At 35.7% G+C, this 16,565-nt stretch overlaps 1 protein-coding gene across 4 annotated transcripts in view; it reads left to right on the top strand.

Annotated features, from left to right (window-relative positions):
- LOC108740369 overlaps positions 1-15,901 on the top strand; it is a 243,001-nt gene extending 227,100 nt beyond the window's left edge. For 2 of the 4 annotated variants that reach the window (XM_018474678.1, XM_018474671.1), the window contains exon 4: positions 15,571-15,900. In XM_018474678.1, the coding sequence (XP_018330180.1) occupies positions 15,571-15,858 (288 nt within the window). In that variant the 3' untranslated portion in view covers positions 15,859-15,900. Of the gene's footprint in view, positions 1-15,570 lie in introns of all 4 variants that reach the window. The other 2 variants (XM_018474662.1, XM_025979097.1) reach the window with 2 other exon arrangements.
- The last annotated feature ends 664 nt before the right edge of the window (positions 15,902-16,565 follow it).

Genomic DNA, 16,565 nt, shown 5'->3' with positions numbered 1-16,565 from the left:
GCTCCATCGTTTGACGTTGTTGACGTTGTTGTATACAACCCATTTTTCGTCCCCAGTGATGATGCGCTTCAAAAACGGATCATTTTCGTGACGTTTGAGAAGCGAATCGCAGACGTCAATGCGGCGACACTCTGTGAGAACATGGGGAACCCATACATCGAGCTAGGAGAATAATAGATAAATAGTAATTTACATCTTTTTCGTATTCGTTAATTACTCCCACCTGAATCTGTATCTTCCCTACAAGAACTGACTCATTCCCGCGATTCTAAAAAGGAGAATGTAGAAGCTCTTCCGCCCTGTTTTACGGTTTTTAACCAGAGTGTAGCTCGAAGGGACTGTCGCCCTACAGTACTGGTATTTGGTAGGAATGAAACAGTCAAAGGTTTCCTTTGATGGGTAAAAAGTGGAGTTTCTAATGGGATGCTACAAATACGTCAAGGCAAGATCCCTCCCACAGTATTTGGGCACATGTTAAACATCTTTTTTACAATTCAAAAACTGGAACTAATTGATAAATTAGACAATGCAATTAATACCTACAAAAGGCACCTATCAACTCAAAAACTAAACCAAATTAGGAAATCACGTTGCAAGCCATTTTCTACAGGTTGTTTCTGAATTTTCAACCTTTGAAGGGTGTTAACTAAATGCACTAGAGAATCGCACGATGACTAGAGCAGCGTGGTTAAGGGATAAAAAAATTGTAAGAAAACTAGATGCAGTTGCAATCCGAACCCCAGCCCTGGACGTGAATTGCTAACGTACAGAGATGCTATAACACTGACACATTGATCTACTTCTAATGAGTTCGACTGTCTTCATATACACGTAGTACAAGCCTACACATTACAAAAACCAAAGAACTACTGTAGGCTAGTTGTAAACATAAACATCGTCAGTTACACAACAAATAACAAGCGATGCGTGAGTAGAAAAATACAAAAGAAATACAACACGGATGCTACTAAATAGTAGCTGATTGAATGTGGCGTTGCAATGTCGTATTTCCGTGTGTCGTCGTACCGGGGCCGGACTGGCCTTGGCATGTGCTTTGAAATACGTTTTTCTCGAAAAAGATGGACTTTTGAACTACTAAACATTTACTTAAGCTTGTTCATTTCAGAAACACCCTGTGTCCATAATTTTCAAATTATATATATTTCGTCATTAATAAAAACAAAAAAGATTTAACCATAATACAAACACGTGTCTTTCTCACTAACTATGTGAACATTCTAATCATAAGACATACATAAGTGAGAGAAACACTTGTCCGTGTTATAACTGAAAGTTCTGTGGTTAATTGGAGTAAATCCTTTTTGGGTTATTTCTATAGCCATAGTCACCTTTTTCTATTCTTTTTCGTCATCTTTATTTTCGTTTTTTTATTGTCGCATGTTTAATCGTGCGACTAATGCTGGTCTTATCAGAAACAGCATTAGCAGCATATAAATTGCATTTTTACATGCAGTTACTCGGTGTTATATTGCCAACGATTGATGTTTACGAGACAACTTAATTGCTGCATCCCACCTGGTCGTTGATAAGTGAACAATCGTTCTTAACAAACTGCGTTCGAACTCCGACCGTTCCCTGCCTTTTATGTGTCGGAACTGCCGTTTAACTAATTCCATTGAAATTAACTACCGAGGAGAAAATCGATACGTCGAAAAGGCTCTTACCTACCAGAGAAGGTCGTGGTTATCAAGCTCTTTCTTTCCACACACACACATGCATTCCAACTCAAACATCGCCTTTCTCCAGAAGATAATTAAGACTGCTGCGGACAGCATTGGAGATGTTATTACGTTCATTATATGTTTGTAAGTAGCTCGAATATGCTGTTAATTTCAACGAGAATGTGTTCAGTAATAAAAATCATAATTTGGTTTCAAAACATTTTCCTGCGAAACCATGAAAAGCCACATTTTTGTCGATTGGGCGTTTTTCATTTGATAGCCTATGTCAGACTTGCTTGCTTTCGTGATTTTCTTTGAAAAATATTTTACCCAAGAAACAAGAGTTACTGCTTCTTGCTAATTTCTTGACAAGAAATATTACTCTTGGTAACGGTCACAGAATTTCTTGTCTCGTTCTTATAATAGATCAAGAATAAGAAGAAGCGAGGTAAGAAAAAGAAGTTAGTGAATATTAGTGGTCCAAAAAGGAAACTACAAAAAGTTTAGGTCGAAGCTGAATTCAGAATCAAATCGGTGTCTTCCCAAATGCTAAGCAATAATTTAATAATTATAGTGCAGATTTTATTTATTTAACGGCTATTTATGTTACAGTTATTTATTTATACGATAACATTTACTAGACGCTTAAACTACTTCTTACAGTATTTATAATCCTTATTATCTCATCACTGTATATGTGTATATCACTCTGTAGTCGTTCGCAATTTGGACTGTTTATTTATGTTATTGGTCAGTTGTTCATATACTAACAAAATTCGGCTGCCATTTAGGGATCTGTTTATATTGTTATCGAATTCTCCGGTTAGAAATGAGGAGATATTACGTAGAAAGAGTAGGAGAATAGAGGGCGCTATGGAAGTCAATAAGAAATAGGCGAGATAGATAGGACACTTTCTCGGACATGAAGGGCCCAGTTAGAGATAAATTAGAAGCAAAAACAGGAACTCAGAGGAGTAGAGGCAGATCTAGATTACATTATTGTTCACAAATAATTAAAGTTGTAGGATGTTCTAGTTTTATGCAAACGCAAAGATTAGCTAAGGATAGGAAAGAGTGGAGGTGATGATGGATTCCTTAGAACAATCTTTATTCTTCTCGGGAATTCCGGAATTCCCACTGTTAAGCGACAAATATGTGTCACTCAGGCTGTGATTTATTACCCTCCGCGTCTTTAATACAAAGTTGCCTGCCATCGGTCGGTCTTGCGGGCATACACACTAGCCGTCTGGAATCAATGTATTGATTGTCACCTACATGTTTGTACGGCACTTTATGTTAATGTTCTAAAGCGGTTAGAATGTAATGTATATTAATTTAATTAATTAATGAATAACGTGGTTATTGAAAAACTTAAGAAGATGCGTGAGTTTAGTAGGGATTAAAGTCCTCTCTTTTCTAAGCATTATATTAGGGTAAAATAAGATTTGTAAGGCATTTATAAGTTTTATAAGTAATATCAAATAAACACCTATCAAAATATTGGATTGGCCTCGACATATGTTTTTTTCTTCTAATCTAACAATTGACTTGACTAACTTGACTAACTTGACTGTCTTTTGTGACTGAATTGAATCGTTCCTCAGGTCTCCTCAGGAACAAATATGTACCTCTAATAAGTAAGTTTAAATGAATTAGATCCCTAAGTTAATTTCATATTAAACGTCGGAGTGAATCTCAATTAATTTTCTTTTAAGATACAAAGGTCTGATGTGTCTGATTTATAGCTATTATTTAATGGTGAAAATAAATGATTCGTTGCTGTTCCTTCAAGTACTTTATTTATTAGACGGTTGCTTCAATTCATAAACCTATTTAGAGAATATAAACCCAACATAAAATGTGAAAAACAATTCTTTCACTCTACCGTTGTGAATTAAAATTATCTATTTCTTATTGGCTATTAAATTATATAAATTTTGGTGAAACTTGCATCTAAATCGGTTCAGATATAACCAAGTTATCCCTTTTTAAATTTTTCTTTAACTAATTATTATTTTAAGTTGCGCCTAGTATTGTTTACATCCGCATTCCTTTCCTGAACTTGACCTAGTTTCGGCGAGCAAAATGATGGCCGCCGACGTATCAGCCAATCAAATGCATCTAACCGGTTTATAGCAAGGAAAACTGAGTACCTGAGTTAGTCACCCTCGATGCGTAGTAGGATGTACTTCGCTGCATTAAATTTTAGGTTAACATTACGTAAAAAGCTGTAATTACTATGTTGTGCATTTAAATTACCGTTTTATTAGTAATAAATATTTTAAATTATTAATAAAACAACCAAAAGCAAAAAAATCCGTTCATAAATTGTTTTCTTTTTGTGTTTTCTTTGATACTACATAACTTCTTACAGATTCGTTTTACATCTGAATAAGTAAAGAAAAATTGAAAAAGCAAATGTTTTATTTACGTACATTAAAACTAAAAATTCTTAATACGCAGTATTTTCTCAAAACGATGACTTAAAAACTAACAGAAACACTTCATTTTTACATTTTTACTCTAATTTCTGTTATTGTATTTATACATCTACCTTTGCAGTAATTATGTGATTCGGTAACTTTGAAATAAAGTTATTTATATTTTCTTTTTGTTCGTTTTTGAAATATGTAATACTGCAGTACCCGCGTGAACGCATTTCGATTGTGTTCAATTAGAGCAATTATTGTTAGTTGTATTTAACAATAGATGTTTGTACGTAGAAATGCATTTAGTCGCAATTTATTGGGACAATAACTGTTCGAGTCGATTGAGTTATGGTTTTAATTTTAAAACAACGAAACCATTTTATATTATATTATATAATTTTGCGCTTAATTCCTTTGCGTAAATAGAGAACAAAAGAGAAAAATAGTTAATATTTTCCATTAATTTTAACAAATTTAACATAATTAGTCATTGTTTTGTCAATTCCGAACAATGTTAACCAGACATTGATGATCCTTTCTCGCAAGTTTCTGTACTTTCGTATGCAATTTATTCATTCTATATGCTAGTGGCGAATTAAGATGAGCAAAACAAGACTAAGATCAAGACTGTCTGTTAGTCTTGCTTATTCGGTCTTGGTCTTGCTCTTGCTTATTCGGCCTTGATCTTGATCTTGCTCAAATACTTCTAGTCTTGGTCTTGGTCTTACTCAAATAATCTCGATCTTGGTCTTGTTTGTTTGGTTTTTGTCTCGTTCGTTCGGTCTTTCTTTTAGTCTTGGTCTTATTCAATCGATCATATTTTTCGTCTTGCTGGTATAAAGACGGTCTTGGTTTTGGTCTTGCATTTTCGCAATAAAAAGAGCAAGACTAAGACTAAAAGACCAAGAGCATAATTAAATATTTGTTTAATGGAAAAACTCAGCCCTTAAAGCGTTTACACATAAAAGATTTGATTGGCTTATCACGTAAATTATCCAGTTACAACGAAATCATTATTTTTCCGCTATAATTACATGGTAAGCGATAATGAAACGTGGTTGTTACTTCGAAAGAGTTATGTTTAGAAAATTTAAAATTTTTATTGCGTTCTTTAATAAGCTAACATTGCATTTATGATTGTTAATAGGTAAGTTTTATGTTCCCAATCAAAAATGAGAATTATTTCTAGACGTTCTGTATACATGTAGAAGTTTAGTAGTAGTTTTAAAAGTAATTTTGTACTTGTTGTTGATATTGTTACGCTGTTACGTTTTTACTTGGTTTTTATATGAACTTAAATAATGTAATAATTTTTATGTGTAGATATACTTGAAATAGTGTAACTGTTACCTGTGGCATCCTTAGTTATAAATTACGTGACATTTGTAGTAACGCAAGACAGACGAAAGCACCTGAATAATTCAATGACTTTGTTTAATCGAAAACATCTAGTAGGGGTACAGAAGAGGATATAGGGTACCTTTCACCCAGAAAAAAATACTGTTTCCGAGGGATAGTAAAATTTCATTTCATCTCGATGAAGAAGTACAGTATTTACTGTCATTCTACGCAAAGTGTATGTTTAATCTAGAAAATTTTTAGTTGAAACACCAATTCTTATATTGATGAACAGTAATAGTGGAAAGCATCTAGATCAATATAGGGTAAAATGTTATCTATTTTTAAAATACCAACAATCGACGATAAAGCCCGGTAAGTAAGCGCGAAACGTCGATTGTTGTTCTTTCAAGAGGAAAGAACTGTTTCTTTATTTGCTTTGATTCTTTGAACTCGCAGAGCAAGGAAAAGAAATGGAAACTTAAAGATGATAGGCATCTAATAATTTTCTTGTTCAGTTTACCATTACTTCTTTTTCATGAACGACATTCTTGACAACTATACCTTGTGATATGTATAAACGCACCTTGCAATCCTAACCTAATATTATAAATGCGAATGTAAGTTTGTTTGTTACCACTTCACGTCTTAACTACTCAATCGATCATCATGAAATTTTGTACACACATTGTTAGAAGTATAGAAAAGGACATGGGGTACCTTTTATCAATAAAAAAAATACTGTTCCTAAGGGATAGAAAAGTCAGTCGATGATATTTGACACCTATCTATTCATGACATTAGAGCGAAGCCGCAGATAAAACATATCATGAAATTTTCTACATACATTGTCAGAGGTACATAAAATGATATAGGGTACATTTTATCCAGAAAAAAGGTATTGTTCGTGAGGGTAGAGAAAATTAGTTTTATGTGGTTGTCGATTATTTTTGACATGCAGTTATGACATTAACGTGAGCGAAGCCAGGGGTAAAACCCTAGTGAACAAATAATTGTAATTTTGTGTGTTGTAATTCGAAATGACGTATTTCATGGAATGCTTATTGTGTATTTTCATATAATATGATTTAGTAATAACCGATTATATAACCCTGCTTTAGACATTGCTTAGGATGATAAACATATAATTTAGCCTTTAGTATTCATTGCTAACTAATATGAACTAATAATGCCAAGGAAACTGTAGTTATTACTGTTAAAAAATTATGACGATGTCTGAATGTTGTGTGCGTGTGTACGTAGGTCATTGATCTGTGAACCTGAGTTGTATAACGAGACGCCCTTGCTGTTTCATTGTTTAATTTCCATAATTGTTACAAGTATAATGTGATAGTGTATGGATGTGTACAATGTATTTGTACGCGTAACTGCTGTTGCTCGTCGACATGTGTGACTGTGTTGGCATAGTTTCGCGAAAGAAATGCGTCTATTATAATCGCTAGAATATTTATATGTATGTTCCAATGTAATTCCACTTAATTGCCTCTTTAACGATAGGAAGCACACGTTTCGAATTTAGCATATGAACAGTGCTATTTATTTGTCCTGACTTCATTCTAGTTTTATACGTGTCTTGCACTATACAGTACACAAATTGAAATGCGAAAAATAATAATTTATTTTGATGACTGATGCTAGAAGTAGATTCCATAATATTTACAAAAGTCTAGAGTTAAAAATATGGCAAAAAACCCTAGAGTGGTGGTGAATGGCGAACAAGAAAACGATTGCTGTAAATTATACTATTATTTACGTAAGGTATAGGTATAGAAAGCACATATGGGATACAGGCAGAAATTTTAAAACATGCAACACAAGAGGTTAGGTATGTTTAAACTAGTTAGTCACATTTACGAGATGGGGAAAGTCCCGGACAATTATAAACGGAAAGTGCTAGTAACAATTAGCTTAACTTCTCAAGCGTTAAAAATCTTAACTAGAATTGTACAGACGAGGATGCAAATAAGGGCGGAAGAACTATTAGGGGAAGATCAATTTGGGTTTAGAAGAAATAGAGAAACGCGGGAGGCCATTCTAGCTTTACGGGTAACATTAGAGAAAACGATAGAAAAAGGAAAGAGCGAATACATAGGATTTGTAGATTTAAAAAAAGCTTTTGACTATGTTAAATGGGACAAGATGTTAAATGTACTTAAAAATGTAGGGATGAGTTACAGAGATAGAAGAGTGTACTTAGTTAGATTCGTAGATGATATAGCAGTATTAACATCTAACAAGGAGGAGTTACACGTAGCTTTAAATAAAATGACAATAAAAAAAAGTAAAACAAAAAAAGGAAAGAAAAAGTAGGGAAAGGGCGAATATAAAGATAGGAGACGAAAGATTAGAAGAAGTTGCTGATTTTAGGTGTCTAGGAGGTCAGATAAGTCAGGACTAAAGGAATAGTAGGGATATAAAGCAGAGGATAGCGCTACTTCAATAAAAAAATCTAGGGTGCCTGAAATAAACTTAAATACTGACCCTATAGCGTTAATCAAACCACGTTTCTTTCTGTCTTGACGAGTTGTAAACATATCCGGGTGTATTTTGATTAATTCGTCTTTTATTTGTTCCGTTTGTTGTTGTAAATAACCGATTTCACGTGTTAGTATTATATCCTTAATATGATCTGAATTGCGTAATAATAATTTCAATGCGTCACTAATTTTGTTTAAACTTTCTGCAAATGGTTTTAGAGAATATTTATGAATGAATGTATGAGAACTCAATTGTACCCTTGCTTGTCCTAATTTAAAAGGTAGAATACCTACATTATTGCTGATATCCTTTATTTCTACAGTTTGGGAATTAATTTGGGTAGACCACACTACTATTATTATAATGTTCCACAGCGGCATTAACATCTTGTAGTTGAATTGTTGCTTTTGTTGATTTTGGAGTTTGACGGTGTCGGCAGGTTGCTCCTCGGTGCCCTTGTTTTGGTCGGGAGACCCACTCTGTTCCGTTGATGAAGGTTTTGAGGTGTTGGAAGGTTGCTCCTCGGTGCCCTTGTTTTGGTCGGGAGACCCACTCGGTTCCTCTGATGAAGTTTTTGAGTTGTCGGAAGGTTGCTCCTCGGTGCCCTTGTTTTGGTCGGGAGACCCACTCTGTTACTCTGGTTTTTGGAGTTGTTGGAAGGTTGTTCCTCGGTGCCCTTGTTGTGGTCGGGAGACCCTCTCTGTTTCTCCGGATTTTGGCGGTCTGTCTAGTTGTCCCAGTTCTGTCCTCGTTGCCTCTTTGGGTCGGGAGACTGTAGCAGCAACTATCACCTTTTTGAACTCACTTTTCGGTTGTTCCTAATTTCACTTTGCCGAACTTTCGGACGTCGCGGGTACGGGATCACTTTGCCGGATGTACGCTTGCAAAACAGGAAACTCACCGAAAATCCGTCACGACTGCGCCAGTTTTGTTTTAAGTCCTCCGAAAGTTGTTTTTAAAAATTTATTTTAAAAAACGTTGTGGGGACTGAGAAGGTTACCAAGCTTTTTTCGTGAGTTCAAAGTTATTTATTTATCTAGTACATCAATACTCAATACAAGTGGAAAATGTTACTAGGTAAAATGGGTTGTAGGTTCTTACGTCTAGATGGTAGACGCGCTGGTAACAATCTAAAGATTTATAATTAAAAAGAACAATAAGAAAACTTAAATGCTAACTATGCAAAAGCAGTTTCCAGTTCAGACTTGTTATCAAGGCTCCAACGTGAGAGCAGACCTATGTCAGCACTTTTTTATATAGATTACAACAATGTAGCCTGGATAACTCTTCTATGCTCGCTAACGATTATGTCTCCGCTACCAGTTTCACGTAGAGTGTGAGCTCTCCTCGAACCCCCCGATGCGAGCGGAACTAATCCCTGCGAAGCTTAACAGACTTGATAATCGGGCAGATATAAATTGTTCACCCTTCTAAGTACCTTATTCATCTACCCCAGTGTGCAAGTCCAACCTCTCACGAGCGGATGTTCGAGGGACGAATCTCAGTCCCACTTGCATTAGTTGCTCTCCAGCACTGCTAATCCATTTCAGGTTCATAGGATCGCTATCTTTCTTTGATCCATGATACTCATGCTGGGCTATCCCAGCTCTCTTTGAACCATATTTTGATTGTGGGTGACCCTAGTTACAGGGGTGAACGTGTTAGAATCGTCTCGAATACTACAGTTCGATACCCAGGGGTGTTATGGTTTGAAATTTCGACGATTTGGCTTTCGCGTGTTGCTAATGTCGGATACTAGTGTGAAGTAACTTTCACACCTGTCCGACCCCTGCACGTTCTTGGTTGGTAATTTATTGAAACTACCAAATAAGAATAGCGGTTTCGATCTTATCCAATCTCATCAGCATGTTATGGACAGTCTCGATTTATCGCTGACCAATCTAAATATGTTCCATCTAACCATATTTCTATAACAGTACTTTGTAGAATGGTTTCGGCAGCATACGTCGTCATCTACTGATATTTGAAATACTTCAGTTAGCGACAAATGTCACTGCACTGATACCACTTTACTTTGGGACTTCCCCATGTTCAAATTGTCAGACGGTGACGCTTGACAGTAATAAATAAGTGCATTTGTCTATTGTATATTGAAAATGGTTAGTAGTAAAGGTATGCGCACACGTATCAGAATCGGATGGACGGCACGGAACGGATTCCGACGTATCGGCACGTACGATATACGTACAGCGAACGAATTTTAATTCTGATTCTTGGAGTTACGGTGGATTTTAAAAGCGCCGATTGTTCCGTTCTCATGGATGTCTGTTATTTCACATGATTGTATATGTGTATATTTTTTGTTTTCGTCCGATTTCGATGTACATATATGCGCTTACCTGAAGACGTCTGAAGATAATGAATAGGATCAATAGGCGAGTTCAAAGTCGAATAACTCGTTGTTTTTAATCACATGTAATGGATAGTATCAAATCGATCAAACGAGTGCTCTCTTTGTTGTGTAATTGAAATTAATTGAGTGTAAACTATGGGACGCCAAAGAGCAGATCCTAAAACTGAAGGCAATAGGAGCAGCTCACGCAAGCTTTCATCCAATGATGTGAAAAAGTTAGACAGTTGGACCGAAAAAGTAACTCAGTCAGTCAAGCGATAAAGAGTTCTAGAGATAGGAAACGAATGAGCTGAAAAGCACCATCAATAATAAAGGATAGAAAGCGCACGATCCGTTGCGCTACGAGCGACTGGGAATCAATTTTTGTGTTACTGCGCAACGCACTATCGTGAAATCGAGCACAACTTTTACTGATGATCTTAAGGCTTACGCAGTATATTCAGCGGTATTAGTTATATATAGTACAGTCGAAATAAATAAATAATGCACACTAAAGGCATATCGTTTTTCTCGTTCTTACAAATGGAAGATATCCTGTCTTTATTCTCTAGACACGCCTCCTCCACAGCTGCTGCGAGGCCTGCACCTACGTTTCATAAGAATCAATCAAATAGAATGAGACGGTTGAAAACGTGCTTCACTTGTTGTCGTACGTACATTAAATGAGCAAATTTACAGGATCGGCTTAAGGTAGTAGTCGCGCTACAGTATGGTGAAAAAGTTATTGTAAGATCTAAGATAATTCAATGCAATAATATTTCTATAATTTCGATTGTACATGAAAACAGATTGAATGAGTCTACTAAAATTCTGCCATTGTCTTTTTTATAAGAAAATCCAACGGAGATGTTTTCTCTACTTGTTTCTTTCTTTCTTTGAAAATAATTAATAACATTCCAAACAAGTTTTCTACTCTGAGAATTTAAAACTTCTCGGACCATTTCGTTGAAAGTTAACAATAAAAACAACAATAACAACAACAATAACACTAACAAAAACAACGACAACAATAGTTACAACGAAAAAATAACTTAAACGATATATGTAGAGAGATGACTATTCGCACAAATACACCAACCAAATTAAGCCGACCCTGTAAATTTGCCCACTTTCTTTAGGTACAAGTGACAAGACAAGCATGTTGCCGATCGTCCCATTTTATTCGAATGATTCTTATGAAACGTAGGTGCAGGTCTCGACGCAGCTGTGGAGGAGGCGTGTTTAGAGAGCAAAGACAGGATATCTTCCGTTTGTAAGAAGGAGGACTTTGCCTACTTATTTCGACTGTACTATATGTGTTTTTACTCCTATCTCTAGTCTTCTTACAACCGACTACAAGCCATCATATCCGCAAAAACTTGACAAAAGAAAAGAATCAACTCAAAAGTTTACAATTTGACACTCGGACAAATTGCAGAAGGCCGAATTACGGCAGTTATACCAAATATTGAAAATTGGATTTTATTTGCTTTTCAATCGATTTGGTAACATTTAATGTAGATACATTTAGGTGCTTATGTTTGCTTAACTCTTAACTAAAAGAAAATATGTGAAGTTTAAACTTAGCATGAAGCATGTAACAGCAATTCATATAATTGTTCATTTCCCGAGTAGAAGGAATGACATAAAAGGCAAAATTTTAAGAATTTAACCGTTAAATAATCCAAGTTAGTGTAGTTGCAACATTTTAATGTTTATTTGTGTGCCCAGTATGATGCAATATAAATCGCACAAATTAGATTATAACATGTGTTAAAGTGTTACTTCCTGACGGCAGATGATGAAACCGACATTGATCTTCCCGTTTATTATTATTATTGTTGTTATTATTACTATTATTTGCTCTTTTCTCTCATACGCTACGCGTTTTCCCATTAAATTTTCATTTCGTTCATAAAAAAAGAAAAGATAGCTTTCACGTGCTCTGAAAGTTCTTTACCTTAATTGGCGTTATATAAAAATAACTGTTTTTATTTATAGAACTAATGAATTATAATCTAAAGTCTGAGCAAAGGTTAAAAGGTAATACCTGCTAAGAAAATAATTTATTCAAACGATATTGACGTAGTGACAAAAATAAAAAATTAATTTCAATTTAAAATACAAAATTGAATCTTGTTATGTTAAACAGCAAATTACCTGTCTTCGTATTTGCATTTGAAACAGAAGAAGTAGTAGAATACTGTGGAAATATAATGGAAGATAAATGCACTTTTCCATTACCTACACCTTTTAGGATTATATGATATTACAAAATGATCAATTCAAAATGCGTCATTTATGGTTCAAGTGGATTACATTGGTATTACAAGTGACATGCTTTCATGACAGATTTTAGCGAATGGATGAATACCTAAACCACGTCAGCCGTCATTTATGTCCAAGTGGGTCATATTTTACAATCTAGATAACACTAAATTCCATAATGGACATACATATTCGTTTTTGACAGCGCTAAAGTAACTTTTGTTATGTGTGAGTAAACACGTTCGTAGATACGAGGGCTGATCCCTTTGCTCCGCCCCTGACCGAATTAAAATCGAAATAATTATTTATATTTATCTCACATTGTAGCCTGCTATATATGCAGACTAACAGTGCAAAATTAAAAGTCTGCGTTTAGTCTTCATATTTTATTTTATTTTCCCTTTTTTAATTTGATTAAGTACGAGGAGATTTTATTTGACTCAATTTCTTTCCTAGTTGTTTTACTCCTTGCATTTGTTTCTTGTCCTTTACATTCCCGGATTTTCCCATAAAATCACCGTCTTAAAACAATATACTTTAGGATGTATTTCGCGCTTTGCGGGGAATCCTAGTCACGGACGCGCATTTAAAAGCGCATTCACTATCCTGGTGTCAAAAATGCGAGCTAGTTATGCTAAGACTCCTACATTTGCAAATTGACGATAGAGTGACGAACGTACCAGGTCATAGTACCTTTAGTAACTGCCTATGGGATTAGAAGCCTAGGAAAATTATTGCTCCATAGTCCATACAGTCCATTTGAATATCCTTCGTAATCCATGTGTTACCTGGCAAGAGGGTAGGTGAGCTTCCAATTTTATTGTAGCGAGCACGAGCGTGTTTGTGTGCGATCAGGCATACGTGGGTGTGAGCGGCTTATCGATTCGCCGACTAGCCGCGGGCGCCTTTCTTCATGTGCGCCGTATCTGTAAACGTGTGTGTCGTACCTGCGTTCCGGGAAAGCAATTAAACAGTTCAAAGAAAACGAAACTTTTCCGAACGGCTCAAGAAGGTTCCAGAAAGGACACAAAAGAGTATATAAAGGAAGAGACGATCGCCGAGAGAGTAGTAGAAATAAATTGACCGTTGTAGAAGTGAAGAGGATAAGTTTAATAGTAATTAGTGTAAATAAATAGTTTTCTTCTTAAAATTTAATTTGTTAAACCTACGAACATTACAGTATCTTCTCCACTATATGCAAACAGTCTGGACTTGTTAAATCCAAGCTACAGTAGACGGTCAACTTTCAAAACGAAGCGTGTCTGGCAAATAGCGATAATTAAATACTTGCGTTTACAGGCAAGATAAGGAAATTTTGCTTGGATTACAAGGCTAGTGACAATCGATGAATCCTTGATCCATCATTACAATGTAGAGACCAAAATATAGTGCAAGGAATGGACCCATCAGAGCTCACCACCTCCGAAGATGCAACCATCAGCAAGGAAGGTATTGTTATCTGTGTTTTGGATTGTAAAGGTGTTATTTTGATGGAATTTGTGCAGAAAGGGATCACAATTACAGGTGTTTATTATGTCATTTAAATAACACCAGTTAATAAAAGAAAAACGTCGGGGAAGTTCCGCATACAGGATAATGCATCCAATCAAGCATTCACCATTGCGTTACAGTTAAATTACAAAGGGTAAGACGAGCTTCGAATTTGTTGATCACTCGTCATGTTCGCTAGATTTGGCTCCTAGCGATTACCGACTGTTTCCAAAACATAAAAAATCTTCACATGGAAAATGATTTTGGCCAGATAAATTGGTGATATGTACGATAAATGAGTGGTTTTCACAGACTGAAGAATCTCTTTTCCGAAAGGCATCAGAAATACTAGAACATCGATGGTAAAAAATTGTTACCTTAATGTGTTCATAGATTTACATTCTCCATCCATATAGCTGTAGAGCTTTTATTGCACTACGCTATTAGGTAGACAACTATGTTGTCAATTCACGCACAGGACCGAATTCGGATTGTAAATTGTTGTAATTTTCTTAATTTTTTTTTTACCCTTAACCACATTGCTAAACTCGCCGTGCGATTGTTTATTGCATCTAGTTTACACTCTCCAAAGCTCGGCACTTATTTCTGTTACACCTTCTATTACTAATGAATTTGTTGTGTGATTTTGTTTTGCTAATACAGTGATTACTTCAGAAAAATCACTATTTTTAGCAATATTTCGTCTTCAATGTTTAATACAGCAAATTTATTTAAGCGTTCTGCATACATGCTTCACAAAGAAGAATTAGTTTGAAAATTATCGAAATTAGGTATTATCAAGTGCAAGTGTATTATACTTCATTTACTTTCTCTAGCGATGAGCCCCTTCCAATGTCTTGGATGCGCGCTGACAAAATCGTAGGTAGGGAGGAAAAAGCTCATTATACTCTCGACTCTTGTTCATTAAACATACTTTTTCATACAGTACCTGCCAAAAGTTTTGTTCAATTATGATAGTAGTGCGAGTCGAAGACAATCGTTAAAGCCTTTAATATGTCTTCAAATATAAATAAACGTATCGTTGATATTTTCAGTAGTAAATGGTACCAATAACAGCACATTTGAGCAATGCAATTGTAATGGATAAAATGGTCAATTTTTCCGTGCAGTACTGTACGGATTATACGCTCCTCACCGGTTAAGAGTTTGGCCGTGAGTTGTCTGCTTCCTTTTCTGGCCTAGTGCTGTTCTTTTCTACTTTGCGCTGGTCAAACTGAAGGTCACATCGCTAGAGAAAGTAAACGAAGTGTACTTTAGATTATGATCATAAAATTGTGTTATAAGTTTGTTTATTTACGAAACTCCCTTTAGATTTCTGAAAAGTTGATCCTGTCATTCTATACTGAAATACTATACTATACTATTTCTGGAATCCTAAATAAATATCTGACACCCTCTTCGATTTGATTGTCGAAATTGGTGTTATTTGTTACGTTGTTTACGTACATTTATATGCAACATTTTATTGATATATGGCTTTCTGTTTCAGGATTTTTTATCCAACGATATGAATTACAAAGGCAGTGGAAAAGTGCACTTCGGGGTGGACGATGTGTCGCTTTACGGCACCCCAAAGGAAGAACCAGGGCCGACCCCGCTGGGGTCGGCGGAGGTCAAGCAAAGCTTCCTCAAAAACCAACTGCAAGCTCTCTTCCAACCAACGGATAATAAGTTGGCAATGAAACTTTTCGGATCGAAGAAGGCGCTTATGAAAGAACGAATCCGACAAAAGGCCTCCGGTCATTGGGTCATACATCCATGTTCCAGTTTTCGGTAAGTGATTTGAAAATTGTTTCTAGTTTCTAAACTTATTTACCGAACAATTTCGAAGTGAACGTAATAGAAGACAATTGCTGTTTGTACGACTATTTTTACAATTGAATAAGTATATATGTTCTTCTGATTGCGCCAAAGCGAGAAGGTTTTCTCGTTGTTATATTCCATAACATAATGCCGTGTACAAAATTCTGGAATTACAGATATTCATTCATGTTAATATCTGCAGACTGTGGGTATTGATTTAAACGTTTGAACATTGTGCCAAATACCTATTTGTTATAATAATACGTATCTCATTTTAATGTCGCCATTGTTTGTTTGTTGTTGCTTTAAATTAGCTTAAAGATAAATTGGTGTGATTAAATAATATCAATCTTGACCTTTGTTTGTCGTTGTTGCTGTTGTCATCTTTCGTAGCTTAGTGGTCAGAGCATTGGTGCGTAAAGCCAAAAAGTCTCGAGTTCGATTCCCGGCGAGGGTGTGAAGACAACATCAAATGTTGTTCCCTCATTAACCTGAGTATACCGCGCCATTTGTGGTATTTTTTAAAACGCACTCTTAAGACAGCAGGTAAAAGTTGGTCTGTGTTCTGCTGGAGCTGTCTGCGACGCGCTAATGAGATCCAAAAAGATCGAAATCGCGATCCGCGTCTGGCAGTTTCGACAGAATACAGACCACTTCGAATTATTCTTACGAATGTTGTTT

The sequence above is a fragment of the Agrilus planipennis genome, unplaced genomic scaffold (assembly GCF_000699045.2).
Source record: "Agrilus planipennis isolate EAB-ADULT unplaced genomic scaffold, Apla_2.0 scaffold26, whole genome shotgun sequence".
NCBI lineage: Eukaryota > Metazoa > Arthropoda > Insecta > Coleoptera > Buprestidae > Agrilus > Agrilus planipennis.
Note: the sequence above shows the minus strand (reverse complement) of the source record. Positions and strands in the feature narration are given on the sequence as shown.